We start from the raw sequence: 16,311 nt of genomic DNA, 5'->3' as shown, positions 1-16,311 counted from the left end.
ATATAATATTAAACTCAAATTTTCCAAGTGTAAAATCAAAAATTAAATATTTTATTTATAGTTTTGGTACATCGGAAAATAAATTGCACCCAATCCCATTATTAAACTTTGATATATAAACTCTCTCAAATAGAACTCACAAATATAATAATTTGTAATTAAAAATTGTTTTCTTATAATAAAGTAAATTTGAATGAAACGATGCGTTGAAGAGTATTAGTTCATCTTCCTCACTCCACTCCACTGTATTAGGGTTTTGCAGAGTTCCACCATTTTTCTCCACAATCGTACTTCGCTTCACACCAGAGACAATGAACTGGACCTCCATATGATGCAGCAATCTTCACAATACCATTCTTCACGGTACGCTATTTTCCCCCTTTCACCTTTTCCTCCTTGCTCTTCTGGGTTTTCGACTCAATGAGCATCCATCAACTCGCCAACAAAACCGCCTTCTGGAACCTTCTACAGCAAGGAAACACCATTCCACTACTGGGAATTTTTTGTCATTTGCTCATTTCACACTTGCAGAGATGATGGGTTGGAATTCAAACCATGAATTTGTTAGCCCGTTTAGGTCCAAAGATGGTCCATAGATTATCTCATTGTTTGATTATTTCGCGGCGATTATGCGACCGTCCGTTTGGCGGTGATGGGTTTGAATGTGTTGAGGAGCCTTTGAAAAAACTAGGTTCAGATTATGATTCCTCTGTGGATGAATGGTTCCAGTTGAATGAGGAGTCGAGCGGTAACCAAAAACCCTTTTCACTTCGAAAAGGGTTCTTAGAAAGTGTTAAGTTAGATGCTAAGAGAGTCCTTGAGATACTGAGACAAGATGGTCCTGGTCTTGATGCTAGGGTGGTTTTAGATGAGTTGCAGGTTAGGCCATCGGGGCTTCTTGTGAGGGAGGTTCTCGTTGGAATTTTGAAGAGCATTAATCATGAGAATAGGACTAGGTGTGCAAAGCTGGCCTACAAGTTTTTTGTGTGGTGTAGTCAGCAGGAGGCTTATCAGCACACTGCGAATGCGTATCACTTGATTATGAATATATATGCTGAGTGTGAGGAGTATAAGGCGTTGTGGAGGTTGGTTGGTGAGATGATTGAGAAAGGGTTTCCGGCTACTGCTCGTACTTTCAATATTTTGATTCGTACTTGTGGTGAGGCAGGCTTGGCGAAGGATTTGGTGGAGACGTTCATAAAGTCGAAGACGTTCAACTATAGGCCTTTTAAGCACTCCTACAATGCAATCCTACACAGTCTTCTAGTTTTAAACCAGTACAAGTTGATTGAGTGGGTTTATCAACAGATGCTGCTTGATGGTTTTTCCTCAGATATTTTAACTTACAATATTGTCATGTATGCCAAGTACAGACTTGGGAAGTTGGACCAGTTCCAGATACTGTTTAAAGAGATGGGCAGAAATGGATTTTCTCCAGATTTTCATACCTACAACCTCCTTCTTCACTTTCTCGGTAAAGAGGACAAACCGCTCGCAGCTGTTAATCTTTTAAAACAAATGAGAGAAACTGGTATAGAGCCAACTGTGCTTCATTACACCACGTTGATAGATGGATTGAGCAGAGCAGGAAATCTGCATGCTTGCAAACATTTTTTTGATGAAATGATAAAGAACGGGTGCATGCCAGATGTGGTGGCTTATACTGTAATGATAACAGGATATGTAGTTGCTGGTGAACTTGAGAAAGCACAGGAAATGTTTCATGAGATGATTTCTAAAGAACAAGTGCCAAATGTTTATACATACAATTCCATGATCCGGGGATTATGTATGGCAGGAAAATTTGATGAAGCATGCTCAATGCTCAAGGAAATGGAGACCAAAGGTTGTAGTCCAAACTCTGTTGTCTATGTTTCACTACTGAGTTGTTTGCAGAATGCTGGAAAGGTTGCTAATGCTCGTGAAGTGATGAGACAGATGATGGAGAAGGGGAAGTATGCCCACTTGCTTTCAAGGTTCAAGGGGTATAAAACATAGATGTAAGTTAGACTTTCACATTGGATATGTTAACTCATGGGGCATCAACTTTTTATCTGGTTAGCTAAGATCAATTACCTGCTGCTTATTCAGCTGGTTGGATGCTGGAAAAATAAAGTATGTGGTGTCCCCCTTTTCCCTGATATACATTCTTTCTACAGAGTCACTGACATGTAAACCTGTATGCCTATTTTTTTTTTATAATATAAGATCAATATCTCTTGTTCATTATTTTAGTCTGTGTTTCTTTTTGTTTCATTTGTGCCTGCTTCTGCCATAGAGCTTATTTCTCAAGACTTAAGTAATAAAGTATACATTATGTACTTTTGGTAGCAACTATTTTGATTTTGGTCTTTAGTAATGATTAAAACTTGAGTTTTGCGAATTAATTCTTTGGCTTTAGCCATAACTCTCTATAGCTTAATAAGTGGATACAGGCAAAGGATTGATAATCTGGATGCTTGACAGTAATCAGTTATTCGGCACCCTTATTACTCTCCAGCTTTTGGAAATGGCAGATGTTCCTTCCCTGTTCCCCCCTGTAGGTTATTAGATTCTGATGTTCATGTCCATTCGAGAAAAACCTGTCTTTCTATCACCTGGATAGCCAACAGTTTCTGTCAGTGAAAAATGAGGTTCATATAATATTTTTCGAGTGTATTCTTTATTTATTAGTTATTTTTTTCTAAACGATTAAAGTATCCATGAATTATTTTCGTTATTGTGTTTATCTCCATTGTCTTTTGATTTTTGAAGTGACATCATTTTGTATCAGCTGAATATTTATGCCTATATTTCATGATTTTGTTGTTAAATTTAGGGTAAAGCATGTCTTAAGCCCCTGTAGAATTGTCCGTGATGTTTAAATCACCTCACTTTGGTTCCTCAATTTTTTTGAAATAGCCTCATTTTTGTCCTTAATGTTAATGAAATGATGAACCAAACCATACAAAGGTGGTACCAAAACTAAATGCCATTTCTGATACTACACTTGTCCATTATACTATAGTTGTTCAGTATATATCATTTTGTACTCAAACCTAAGAAAAGCTAAAATGATACAAATTCAGAAAATGAGGGAGCAAAATGGAGTTTTTTAAATCAGGAGCTCAAACCTATTGTTGGCAATTTTATAGGTACTAGCAACATACTTCACCCTTAAATTTATAATTAAAATTCCTTCTAATTAGCTGTAATTGCACCTCTGGTCCCCTTACTTTTACTACGGTCCTCATACTTTCAATTGCACAAATTCGGGATCTGAATTTTCTAGATGTTAGGAAACATGTCATACACTTGTGAACTATCATTCTCAACAAATAAACCCATATCACATACTATAATGTAGTTTGCTTGGAGGATGCTCACAGTTGTTATCACACAACAAATTCTGTCAGAAAATGGATGGATTACTTATAAGTGTATAAATATATAAAATATTGTATTATATGTGTGTGTGTAAGCAGTGACCAGCTGGAATAATTAATCCTTGAATTGTTGAGTTGTAAGACTATATGTCTTGGTTCATTGGTGTGTTTCCATAAATCTGGAGCAAGCAATAGCAGCTTAATATATTGCGAAGAGCCAAAGATGCACTAATTTATTATGTTTCCCTGGACATACACGCTTAGGCTGGTTGCTTTTCTTGGTGCATTCAAAAGGTTGGTTGCTTTTCTTCGTGGGTTCAAAGACAGCCATAGTCATATTCCAGATGAAGATGCATCCCTTTTTAATGTCAGGTCAATGTTATGGTTCATTTGTTCGGCTTGATATGTGCACTCACAAATAGACTTCTTCTCATTATGCAGATTAACTGGAAGTTTAAACAGTTAGGATGCTATGCATCACGTAGTCTTCACCTTGCAAGACATGTTTTACTGCAGGTGCCAATGGGATTGTGCATGTTGAAGTTTGTTGTAGATAACAACTCTTCTTGGCCTGAAGAAACACTATCATGTGCATACAATGACATTGAAGATTAAATCCATGTTTTATTTTCTCTTTTGGATTGCCACTCCCTGAACTGGTAGTTGGTCTGCTTTCCTTTTTGATAACTAGTTGCAGTTGCTTTTGTACACCAATTTCATCTCCATTGTTCTTAATAAAACTTTATTGATAACCTATTAGATTCAAGTGTTTTTCCCATGGTCCTCCTCAACTTTTTCATACACTTACAGATTTTGGCTTCATTTTTTCTGATTTATCTTGCTGGTGATCTTTCGTAGGCGCCTAGGCGGTGTAAGTACAGCTTTTCATGTACTTAGTGTCAGGTGGTAAAATCTAAAAGGAACCCATGTTTTCAAATTGTCTACTCCATTGTTTTTATCTACCTCTTGGTCTGTTTTGACCTTTCATTTAACTAAAGATTATTCATTATGTCGGTGCCCAAGTTATAAAAGGAATTGTCCAATCTGAAGATTATTAAAACTGGCAGTTCGCAATTGTATGCCAACTTATTTTTTACCATTTTTTAGATTTACTTTTGAAACTGATCTAAGAAATGTTTTTGTTCTTGTGATTATACCAAGTCCTGTTCATTTATTCTTTTACAGGATAATACATCCTCATACTGGTAGAGGTACTTCATTTTTCTGCTTATGGGATTGGCAACTCAGAATCCTAAATGTAAGTGTATTCATGAACATGCCATTGCTTTGGCCATATTTTATTATTCTGGACTGAATTGGTTAGTTACAATTGAACAAAATGGGAAAGAAACTCCAGTTACATGCGTAAGATAAGGGAGCCATTCCTATATGCACAATCAAAGTTATGACCTCTTTTGGTTTGTACCTTGGAAAAATTTCGTTATTCATGAACCTAGATGAATGATTTCACAGCTTAGCATGGTTGATGGTACCTTTACACAGGAAAAGCATGAACAAAAGAGAGGGGAAAATTTTGAAAAATCTGATGATATGTATTATATATCTTTATTTTTTCTCCTCCGGTTTCTCTTCTTTTTTCTCATCCTTCTTTTCCTCTTTCTTCTCTTCCTTGGCTGGTCCAACTGATATTATATCTACCTTCCCTACTTTCTTGAGCTTCTTCACTACTGCCACTGGATCCATTTCACCAATCACTGTTAGCTTCTGGTCCTTCACATCTGCAGCGATGGAATCAACCCCTGTTGATCAAAGTATCAACAGTTAAACAGATACATCCTGAGTTGAATTATACACGAAAAAGAAATGGTAAGTGAAAAATAAATGACAAGTAAACATCCACCATAGATATCTGCAGTTGCCTCTATTGCTTTCTTCTTTGTTTTGTCATCTATCATAGTGAGGACCTTTAACACCACCTTCTGCTATGGATTCAGTGAGGGTGAGGGACAGCACATGAAGACAGACAGAAAAGATAGAAAATGGTAAGTAAAGTTTTAATCAAATCATTTAAAATTGAATCACACGTAAATATAACCAAACAATACATGTACATCTGGAATATTAACAATCTAAAAATATTCTGCAGGAAATCGAAGATGAAAGAAAATCAGTACCTGAGCCATTCTGAATCTAAAGAAGGAGAATGAAGGCTAGAGAACTTGTGGCCTTTGTAACAACATGAGGTAAGTAAGGTGTGCGGCTGTTGATAACTCATATACTGTGTATATACCCTAATAGTGGGCGTGTTTGTTTAGTGTTAACCATCCAAAAGATGGACACTTGAAATGCTAATTAATTTCTGGCCAAGCATGGCGAACCTCAATAGTACACATAGATAGGACAAAACATGTTTGACTTGATGATGGTATGTTTACGTGCCATTTGAAATTTCTCTTGTTTTTTTCCTCTCCTGCTTGTTATCTTTTCCTACCTAAATTATTACAAGCATATCTAGATGTGATACCAATAAACAGTATTCAAATGCATGCTAATTTGCACCAAGAGTGCATGCTAAGCCATTATTTAATGTCATGAGCTTCTTTTACACCATAATGCCAGTGAGGCAAGTTTCATAAACAAGACAACTAAGAAGGAAAGCATGTCACTTCGCAGCAACCATCCAAATGGCTTACATGGAAAATATAGTGGCTCGAAGTTAAGTTTACAGTTGATGAATTAAATGTTGGTTAGCTCAACTTGAGTCATCAATGGTGTTCATATTTGTGCCAGAGTATTGCTTTTGTACACTTGTTTTTTTCCATCTGCAACTTTTTCTCTTATTATCTCTACTAATTTTCCATCATATCATACATCACATTTATTTACTTCTTTACTCTCCTTGTCATTTCGGGTGCATCTACCCTATAGGCGTCTAATTATATCTAACCTTTATTCCAAACCCAATATGAATTATCCCAGCCTGTATTTTCTTGGCAATAAAATCGTTTGAAACGTTGTTAATGCATATGTGCTTGTGATCGAGCTAATCAAGTCTCTCCCTACTTTTAAAATTAAGTAATTTTGTTCATTTATCATTTTTATATGTATGAAATCATTAAATTTCATTTCTATGTAAATATTTTGGAGTGAAATTTGAGAGTTTAAAGTAAAATTGAAGATATTTAATTGCAACAATGAACAAATTGAGGGACTACAATCGGTCAAAAAATATTTGGAGATCAAAATCAGATTAACTATGACAAAGAGATTAACTTATGATTTTTTTAACAATATTTCAAACTTTTGTAGTCAATGGCTTATGGAAGTAACCTATTCACTTGATACTTGGTCGTTCTACCTGAAGATAATTGTCAATCAAACACCATGATTTATTGTACCTATATGTTTTTAATCTTTCATAGTTTGTGAAGTACACTTTCAGTCTGAATGATAGAAACAAAATCTACTTATATTGGTAGTGGTGACATGTCCACCTCACATTTTAATTTAGTACCTAACTAGTAACTACCTATATGGTTCATACTTAAAATTTTACATGTTTATTTGTAGCCTATGTTCTTCTATTTGTTACCTATGGTCCTTTTTCATTTTAAAATGTTTCCTCGGTTGCATGTTTTATATTTGTATAGTAAATTGGTAGTTCAAACTTCAAATTGCATTTCTATTTGTAGCATTTGCTTCTCAATTCTACTTTGTTCCCCAATTCTTCTTGGCTTTCTCCGTTCTACTCTAATCTTCTGAATTTAAAGAGTCTAAACAATATCATCAATATTTAGTTGTCTCTTGGTTTAAACTCTCGTTTAGTTTTCGCTCCAAATTGTTTTTTCTCTCTTTGTTTTTCGTTTTCTTATATAAAAAAACTATTATTATTACTTTTTAACTAAAAAGAAAAAGAAAAATAAGAAGGAAATAAAATTTAATAGTTTTATATATTAATTTAAAGAATTCCGCCATAGTCATCCAATTGAATGCCACATCATAAAACGTATCTATGTTTTAATTGAAATTTAAAATGAAAATTATTATCTCTTACATGACATATTGTGATTGGTAGTCAGTGTAAAACTGTTTTACACCGACAATGCATATCCATTAAACTCTGATTTAAAATAAAAACATGTATTTATCAAAACATTCTTCTATGAAAGCTATCATCCTCAAATCATGATCGTTATCTAATCATAAATGGTTAGGATTAAAATAATTTAATAGTCTTGTGATAGTCAAGTGACCACTTACAAATGTCATGTGACTTTTTCTTGATTATTCATAATTAGACCTAACGATTATAATTTCATATGTTCTCATATAAAAAAAGTTACTCTCATAAGATACATCATGCATTGGAATATATATATTTGTACCAAGATAAAGCAACTATTATGTAATGTAATTTTTATTTTCTATTATGAATGTTTTATTCTATATTCATTATGATTTTATATATTATATATTTTAAAAATTATTATTTAATCAATTTCAATTCATCCACAGTTTGATCATTAAACTTTGAACCGGAGTCTCAGCCGGTCCAATGACCAATCTGATTTAAACATTGCTAAATGGAACATCCATGAAGAAAAAAAAATACCTTATAATAAGAGCATTAAGAAAACAATATCACAATGCTCCATAGTAAAACATTATTATTCATCTGCAGGGATTTTGAGCCCCTATAATGTATAGTACAAATCCAGTGAAGGCAATCATGGTAAAAAAGTAATACAAATTTAAATGTAACACCACAAGTTGTTTATATATATATATATGCTCTTTTCTTCTTTCAAAGGGCATTATTTTCCCACACTTATTTCTGTGCCTCCTTCTCCAGATCACTTTTTTTTTTTTGAAAGAGGAACATGTTATTGAATAAATGAAGGTTCCATGAGATAAAATCTCATGCCTAGATACACACATCGCATAAGGGGTCAGGCAACAGAGACTGGACCACCAAGGCAAAAACAGAAAGGACAAAAGCACATAAAGAGGAAAAACAAAACAACAAACACAAAAGCAATCCTGAGCCAGCTTGCCAACATCGTCTGGTATGCAACTTTCTTCATTATCATCTGCCAAAGAAATTTGATTCATTAGCTATGCAATTGACATAAAATAATGTTGAATATAATGAGCATGTGAGGACACCAGAACCATTCAATAAAAGAATCTATGTATTCACAATCAGTTTTAGAAAATGAAATAGAAATATATAGAAGAAACATAACGTTACCCGTGAGTGTGGTTTCTCATCATTGGCTTTGCAACTTTGATCACAACTGCCACATAAATCTTGTCAGCTACATCTTCCACCCATCTGAAGTAAGCATGCCTCCAATTCTTCTTGAACAATAATGTGCCAATAACTCCCCAAAAACCAGTTGCAAAGCCAACTGCTATGACAAAGTAGAACCATAATTTTTCCACCTTATCTTTCTTGTCATCTTCATCTTCGTCATTTTTGCTATTAGGAGCTTGATGTGAAATATCACCAGGACATTTTGGGAGTGGAGATCCGCAAAGATAAGGGTTTTCAGCATAAATAGATGGGTCATCCAGAGTTAAAAGTTGGTTACCTTTAGGAATTGGTCCTGAAAGATTATTGTGTGATAAGTTTAAATGGCTCAATGAAGTCAAAGCAGACATGCTATTTGGAATTGTGCCTGACAGATGGTTATTAGATAGGTCCAAAGACTCAATTGATTTCATCTCCCCTATCATCTCAGGGATCTCTCCTTTCAAATGATTGTTTGACAGATTCAAGCCATGCAATCCTGTGAGCCTGGTTATTCCATTAGGAATGGATCCAACCAAATTGTTTTCTGACAAGTCCATGTTGACTAAAAGCTTCAAGATTTTGATGTACTCGCGTTCAGCTCCTTTTATGACTTCTTTTACGGCTTCAGGGGACCATTCAACAGGTGCACCAGCCGAGTCCACCACACTAAAATCGTCTAATGATTTTTTACTAGTCATTCCTTGAAGATTTCCTATGCACCGAGGAATTGAACCTTCTAATTTGTTACGAGAAAGGTCCAAAATTTGCAGTGATGTAAGTTGGCATAATTGTGAAGGAATGCTACCACTCAACATGTTTTGCCGCAGTCTAAGAATCTGCAGTGAAGGAAATGTGTTTGTAGTCCATGGTGGTATGCTCCCTGAAAATTGATTCTCACCAAGATCCAAAATCAACAAATTCTTCAAATTTCTCAAAGACACTGGAAGTTCACCTTTGAGCATGTTATTGTCTAAATGCAACCATTCCAATGGGGAAAGATTCCCAAATGAGCTTGGAAACCCACCAGATAATTTGTTTGATGACAAATCTATTTCTACCCACTGTTCATCGTTCTTCCAACAATTTGGAATTTCACCAGATAAATTGTTCTTTGAAAGGACAAGTCTCGCTGGATTAGTTTGGCATAGAGAGGTTGGGATCACCCCAGATAATTTGTTTGATGACAAATTTATTTCTTCCCAAGCTTGTCGATGATTTTTCCCACAATTTGGGATTTCACCAGATAAGTTGTTCTTTGAAAGGTCAAGGTTGTAAAACACAGTTTCACATAAAGAGATTGGTATTGAACCATTTAAGTGGTTATTTCCAAGTAATAAGTTCCACAAAGAGGGCATTGTATATCCAATATTTTTTGGAAGTGAACCGCTGATTTGGTTGTTGGCGAGATTTAAATAGACAAGTTGATTGAGACTTTGAGGAACGAGACCATGAAAAGAATTGTTTGAAAGGTCAAGACCTTGTAGGTTTACAAGTTTTCCCAGAGTTTGAGGAATAACACCAACAAAATTATTGGAAGAAATATCCAAGTTTGTTAAATTGACAAGTTGTCCAATATTATCAGGAAGGACTCCCCCATCCAACTTATTTTTTGACATGTCTAGGTATCTCAACTTTGATAGTTTTCCTAGAGATAAGGGAATGGGTCCAGAGAAAAAATTTGAACTGAGATCAAGATATTCTAAATTCACAAGTTGCCCCAACCAAGTTGGCAAGCGACCACTGATCTCATTATTAGACAAATGCAATACCTCTAGATCATATTTGTTGCATCCAGATAATTGGTACTTTGCAATTGATTCTTCTCGGAACTTGTTCCCTGAGAAATATAACCCCTTTAGATGACACATGTTACTGAGAATTGATGAAAGCGAACATTTGGTTGTAGTAAATTCATTTGATGAAAGGCCAAGGTAGAGAAGTGTCTTTAACTCAACAAACCATGATGGAATTGAAGTGATATTGTTGTCATTAAGGTAAAGGGATTTAATGGAAGTCATGGTTCGAAAAGCCTCAGGAATCGGACCGCTGAGCCTATTCCTTGAAAGATGAAGAGATACAAGTGATGACATGTTTTGTAGTGCACCATCAGGAATTGGACCACTTAGCTCATTATCCGCAAGATCAAGATACTCGAGTGATGGCATGCTCTGAAACACACCATCAGGAATTGGACCATGAAGCCCATTGTATGAAAGATCAAGAAATGTAAGCTTCTCAAAGTTACGAAACCAGGACGGAATTGGACCACTTAGCTCATTACCCGCAAGACCAAGATACTCGAGTGATGGCATGCTCTGAAACACACCATCAGGAATTGGACCGTGGATCCCATTGTATGAAAGATAGAGGTATTCAATGGAAGACAAGTTTCTGAAAGCATCAAGGAGTGGACCATGAAGCTCATTATCTGAAAGATAAAGATGGACAAGAGATGTCAAGTTTTGGAAATTAGCACCGAGAGGAATGAGGGAGTCTTCAAGTCCACAGCCCGACAAGCTAAGATTTAACAAGGAAGGAAGCATGTTGAGTACCTGGAACAAATCACGTGTGTTCCCCAAGTCAATATAACTCAAGTCAAGGTGTTTGAGTGAGTGAAGTTGAGAAAGCCAAGTGATGTTACTGGCGTCAAAATGATTTTCACTGAGATCAAGTAGGTGCAGGTTCTTGAGATTTCTAAGGCTATTCGGAATCCTCCCACCAAAAGAAGAGTACCTGAGAGAAAGATACCTCAAACGTTGCATAGAACCAATGAAGCTTGGTATTGGACTTGAATTGAAATGATTTCCGCTCAAGTCCAAATAAGCCAAGTATTCCAACTGCAGTAAAGATGGATTCACATTTGGAGCGTATACACGATGTTCTTCCTGCAACTCAAAGTAACAATATGGTGGTGACAGGAAGCAAGGATTCCTGAGATCAAGCTTGACAACATGTCCGGTGATATTGTCACAGCCTATGCCTTCCCATTCGCAACAATTAGTAGTTTCTTTCCATGAGGAAAGTCTGCTGAATGATGGATAACTTTGAAAGGAAGCTTTGAACTCAAGAAGAGCTTGCCTCTCTCGTCCTATGCAAGGAGGGACAACGACACTGCTTGAATTTGCACACAAGAAGAAACACACTTGTGCAATTTCAGCCAGGAAGAGAAGGACTACACATGCAGCAGCACCACTCACGTATCTTCCCATGTTAATTAGGAAGAATTGTATTGTATTTTGATGGTGTCTTTCACTATAATTCCCTCACGCAAACCTTACATATATATAGACTCACACCATTTTCACTTGTAAGGATTAGTAGATGAATTTCGTGGAACCATCCAACTGGAATCAGTAATCAACTCGAGCTTTTGGATTTTCAATTAAGGTTGACGTATTTTTTTTTTTTTTTTAAAAGATTGACGTATTGTTGACGCAAATTAAAATTGGTACTTTATTTTCTTTAATAGTATAGTTTAATTTTTTTTGTTAAGTTAAATAAAAAAAACCATTGACTCATGTTAATTATATAGTCATTAACCATTTAATCGGACAAAAACATACATTTAAACAAGGCTAAAAAGCATTTTTGGCCCCTGATGTTTCAAGTTTGTGCAAATTCTGCCCCTATCTATTTTTGTCGATGTTTCTACCCCTCATGTTTTCAAATAGTGCATCGTCTACCCCTGACGGAGGGGTAGACGATGCACTGTTTGAAAACACGAGGGGTAGACGATGCACTGTTTGAAAACATGAAGGGTAGAAACATCGACAAAAATAGAGTAGGGGCAGAATTTGCACAAACTTGAAACATCAGGGGCCAAAAGTGCTTTTTAGCCTTTAAACAACTAACTAACCTTAGTAAAACTCTGATATTATATTAAATATCTATGATATCATGTTAAACACCTAATTATTTCAATAACTTAACCTGTTAGGATCACATAAATGATTTTAGGAAAAATTACGCTCACCTCCGTTGAAGTTTAACATTATTGCACAGACTTCTTATCTAGTTCGCAAATGCATTCACCTCTCTTCCTTCATATCCTATTTTGAATAATAAAAGACGGTCGAGTGTTATAATTATAAATCTTAGAACATGCTAGTGCAATAATGATAAACCTCAAGGAGGTTAGTGCAATGTTCGCAATAAAATAAGGGTGGTTAATGTCTTGCTAAATAATAAAAGAAAGATACAATGATAAACCTCAAAGAAGATGAGTGCAATTTACCCATAATTTTATACTCCCTCCGTTCCTTAATATAAGAACCAAGCAACCCCTTCACACTCTTTAAAAAATTTAGCTAATCAAGATAATTGCATTAAATTTGTTTTCAATTTATATCAACTTTCCAAAGTTATCCTCCCCCCATTATTTTTAATTTTTATGCATCATTAATACTATAGCAAAGAGAAAGAGAGAGAAATTCAATTAAATAAGGGCATTCTTGCCAAAAATAATTAATTCTCCACAAATTTCAATTTGGTTCTTATAAAAAAGACCAAGGGCATTTTCTATTTGATTCTTATAAATAGAAACGGAGGGAGTATTACATTCTAACTGTCATAACTAATAACTAATTCAATTAATAGTATGTCGGATTATATATTACATTCTAACTGTCATAACTAATTAATTCGATTTATAGTATGTGGGAATGATCCATATGCCTTCAAGGAGTGGACGCAAACTTGAGCTCGATGGTTAGGCCGCTAAATTCAATCAAATGATAAAGAAAGTTGGAATTTGCTCAAAAAAAAAAAAAGTTGGAACAAACATCAATGAACAAGCGTTTTGTTACAAGTTTTGGAATGATATTGCAAGAAATCATGGATGATGTTTATCAAGAATCTCACTATAAGGTCATTACGGAGCAGAATGAAAAACATGTTTGATATTTATATATGAGATTAATGGATATCCATCGTCATTGTAAAGAAGTTTTACACCGATGTCCAATCACATTATGTCACATAGGACTAACTAGTTGCAAATCTTTTTAATTTTAATTAGTAAATTAATAAATTATTGATGTGGAGGAAATGTTAGATGAGAATGAAAGATTCCTACTCTTTGACATGAAAATAAGTTTATAAAAAATATGTGTAACTTAATTACATGCATGTCCAAGAATTCATTATACCCGAAAATTGAATTTTTAAAACTTGTACTAAACCTGAGATCAAATATCACCTTTCAAACATCACATTCTCGATAATGTTTTGAGATGCCTTTGTGACAAAACTCATTAACTTTGTTAGAACAACAACACGAATACAGAACATAGTAGAGAGAAACATACAAAAGCTTTGGTCACGTTGTTCGGCCAAACTGCCTACGTCTGCGACTATAGAGCAGCTATAGTTCTGTTTATTGATTCATTCTAAATACAATAATTAGGGTTTCAGTGTTACAAACATATATAGGGATACTAATGATCCAGTTTACAATAATACCCCTAAACCGTACCAACAAACTTCTCCCCGCGAACCAAGACCCATTGCCCACTTGACACTGTCTAAGACCTCTACTCAACAAACTTCTTTTTTCATATAATGAATTTGGCTATATAGAAACTAATTGTATAAGAATTTTTAAATTTAAAATTAATTATATAAGAATTTTCAAATATACATTTAATTATTTTCTTTTATTTTTTGCATTAACTTCGGTAGCCCGACCCTTCTTCTTCAAGCACATCAATTAGGTGCCGACTTTTATTAAAAAAAATACTAAAGATTTTTTTTTTTACATTGAAAACATAAATTGAGCTATCATTCGGGATAAATCTTTTTAGTTTATATGTAAACTTCTTATTTTATTTAGTAAAAATTATCAAATAAAATGAAATGTTTACCAAAATTGAAAAGTTCTCATCTATCTTCTTATTTTTAAATCCATGTCGTGAAAGAATGAATTTCACCCATATTTGATAATAATTTTCGTGTTAAATAACAAATAATTAAATATATAGTACTTTAAAAAATGAAAAATTATTGATTCTCAATTGTCATTATCAATATTGTCCTTGATTGGAGAAAAACATAGGAAACCAGAACGTAATTTTGATATAGCGTGTGGAAGGAAGGGAGCCATGCATATATGCATATACAAACAAGGAGTGGACGAAGACGAAGACCGGAGGGGTGCTCTTAAATTCAATCAAATTAAATAATGTTGACTTAATGGTCTTCCAAGGACATGAAATAGACACAAGTTAAAGTTGCGTGCTTTTTGGGGTGGAGAATTCAGTATGCCACAAATTAAGTGAACATAGACATAGCGTGTGATGCCAAAAGAAGATTAATTGTGACTTGTGAGATTAATGCTAAAATTTTTATGTGATTTTAGTTCACCTTAGCGTGTGAGGTGTTTGAAAACCAATGATTAAAATTAAAAATAAACAGGATCCATAGGAATGATATAATTTTTAGAGATGCAGTGTTTGATAAGGATTATTTGTTAGATATAATTCAGTTTCGCTCTTGAAATTAGATCCGGCATAAGATGAAAGGGGTGGGGTTCTCGTTATTTGAATAGAAAAATTGTCTAAATGCTTGTATTCACTCCCTGTAGTGTCTTGGGGACAGATATCTTGGGGGAGATGCTGTCATGCCAGGGCCGTAGAGGTTGCTGTGATAGTTTAGTTCCAATGTCTGTTGTGAGCTGGGTGTGTTTAGGAGTATGTCAGGTCCATATTCAATGTTGCAGCAATTATTGGCTAGTATAGTCATGTTGTGGGGGGAGCTTTGCTAATTTGATTACTTACAGTACCCAGACTTAGTTTGTTTTCATTGTAGGGTGGGGTTCGGCTAGTCAATTTTTTGTGGGAACTTTAGACTAGCTTCCTTCTTTCTTCTCTCTTTTTTCTTTTCTTTCTATGTATATGGGTTAGCACTCCTTGTGCTTAATCAATATATTCTTTGCATATAAAAAAAAAACAAATTAAGTAGTAAACTCAATGAGTTGCGGACACGGGCTAGCGGGAAGCCATCTCCAAGTGGGTTTGTTTCGTGTATGGTGGATGGGGGTTTCAATCATGTTCAACATCAGATGGGAATGGGGGGTCTTGTTCGTGATTCCACAGGGCCTGACTTGGAGGTTTTTATGCGGGTGCTGCTGGTGGGGATCCCTTTTATGCGGAAATACAAGCTTTGTTATTGGGTTTGAAGTTTCTCTGACGTCACAATTGGAAGAAGGTTGTTTGTGGAGTTGATTGTCTAGAGTTGGTTCGAGCAGTGGGGAAAGGTCACTATGAAGAGGAGTATATGAAGTTGATGATGATCAAGAAAATGATATAAATTAAATTTGCTTCATGTATATATCAATTATGTATGTAACTGAAACTGGTTAAATGCATATTTTGCTACTTATAGGTCTTGAGTTTGAATCTCTCATGCCCCCATTTTCCAATTTCACTTGTAATTTCCACGTGACAGGTCCAAAAAATATAAAAAAAAAAGTCAAATCAACCCGTTCCGTTAGTTTTTTAACGTCTAACTGACGGAGGGGTAGAAGGTGCACTGTTTGAAAACATGAGGGGTAGAAACGTCGACAAAAATAGAGTAGGGGCATAATTTGCACAAACTTGAAACATCAGGGGTCAAAAGTGCTTTTTAGCCTATATTAAATATCTATGATATCATGTTAAACACCTAATTATTTCAATAACTTAACCTGTTAGG

The 16,311-nt window shown here is 35.0% G+C and overlaps 3 protein-coding genes across 4 annotated transcripts; 1 reads left to right on the top strand and 2 right to left on the bottom strand.

Annotated features, from left to right (window-relative positions):
* The first annotated feature begins 219 nt into the window (after positions 1-219).
* LOC130718241 (pentatricopeptide repeat-containing protein At3g60050-like) lies at positions 220-2,229 on the top strand. Its single transcript, XM_057568772.1, has one exon. The coding sequence runs from the start codon at positions 556-558 to the stop codon at positions 1,996-1,998; it is 1,443 nt and encodes a 480-aa protein (XP_057424755.1). The 5' UTR covers positions 220-555; the 3' UTR covers positions 1,999-2,229.
* A 2,401-nt stretch (positions 2,230-4,630) lies between these two features.
* LOC130718242 (heavy metal-associated isoprenylated plant protein 39-like) lies at positions 4,631-5,641 on the bottom strand. 2 transcript variants are annotated; one of them, XM_057568773.1, is made up of 3 exons: positions 5,501-5,641; positions 5,227-5,308; positions 4,631-5,125 (listed from the first exon to the last, which is right to left on the bottom strand). In XM_057568773.1, exons 1-3 carry the CDS (start codon positions 5,507-5,509, stop codon positions 4,932-4,934), a joined length of 285 nt encoding a protein of 94 aa, XP_057424756.1. In that variant the 5' UTR covers positions 5,510-5,641; the 3' UTR covers positions 4,631-4,931. The 2 variants fall into 2 exon arrangements, with proteins under 2 accessions (XP_057424756.1, XP_057424757.1); XM_057568774.1 differs by having other exon boundaries at positions 5,227-5,305.
* A 2,329-nt stretch (positions 5,642-7,970) lies between these two features.
* LOC130720300 (receptor-like protein EIX2) lies at positions 7,971-11,971 on the bottom strand. Its single transcript, XM_057570928.1, has 2 exons — positions 8,578-11,971; positions 7,971-8,416 (listed from the first exon to the last, which is right to left on the bottom strand). Exons 1-2 carry the CDS (start codon positions 11,829-11,831, stop codon positions 8,413-8,415), a joined length of 3,258 nt encoding a protein of 1,085 aa, XP_057426911.1. The 5' UTR covers positions 11,832-11,971; the 3' UTR covers positions 7,971-8,412.
* Positions 11,972-16,311: the final 4,340 nt, after the last annotated feature.

Source organism: Lotus japonicus, chromosome 5 (assembly GCF_012489685.1).
Source record: "Lotus japonicus ecotype B-129 chromosome 5, LjGifu_v1.2".
Taxonomy (NCBI): Eukaryota; Viridiplantae; Streptophyta; class Magnoliopsida; order Fabales; family Fabaceae; genus Lotus; species Lotus japonicus.
The sequence above is the reverse complement of the archived record's forward strand: the minus strand, read 5'-3'. Positions and strand labels throughout refer to the sequence as shown.

What these genes read in the sequence shown, in the direction of transcription:
- LOC130718241 (XM_057568772.1), top strand. Translation starts at nt 556, where the DNA reads ATGAATTTGTTAGCCCGTTTAGGTCCAAAGATGGTCCATAGATTATCT.
- LOC130718242 (XM_057568773.1), bottom strand. An exon ending in GGCAACTGCAGATATCTATG is followed by an intron (nt 5,126 to 5,226) that starts GTGGATGTTTAC and finishes TTTGATCAACAG; the next exon opens with GGGTTGATTCCATCGCTGCA.
- LOC130720300 (XM_057570928.1), bottom strand. Translation starts at nt 11,831, where the DNA reads ATGGGAAGATACGTGAGTGGTGCTGCTGCATGTGTAGTCCTTCTCTTC.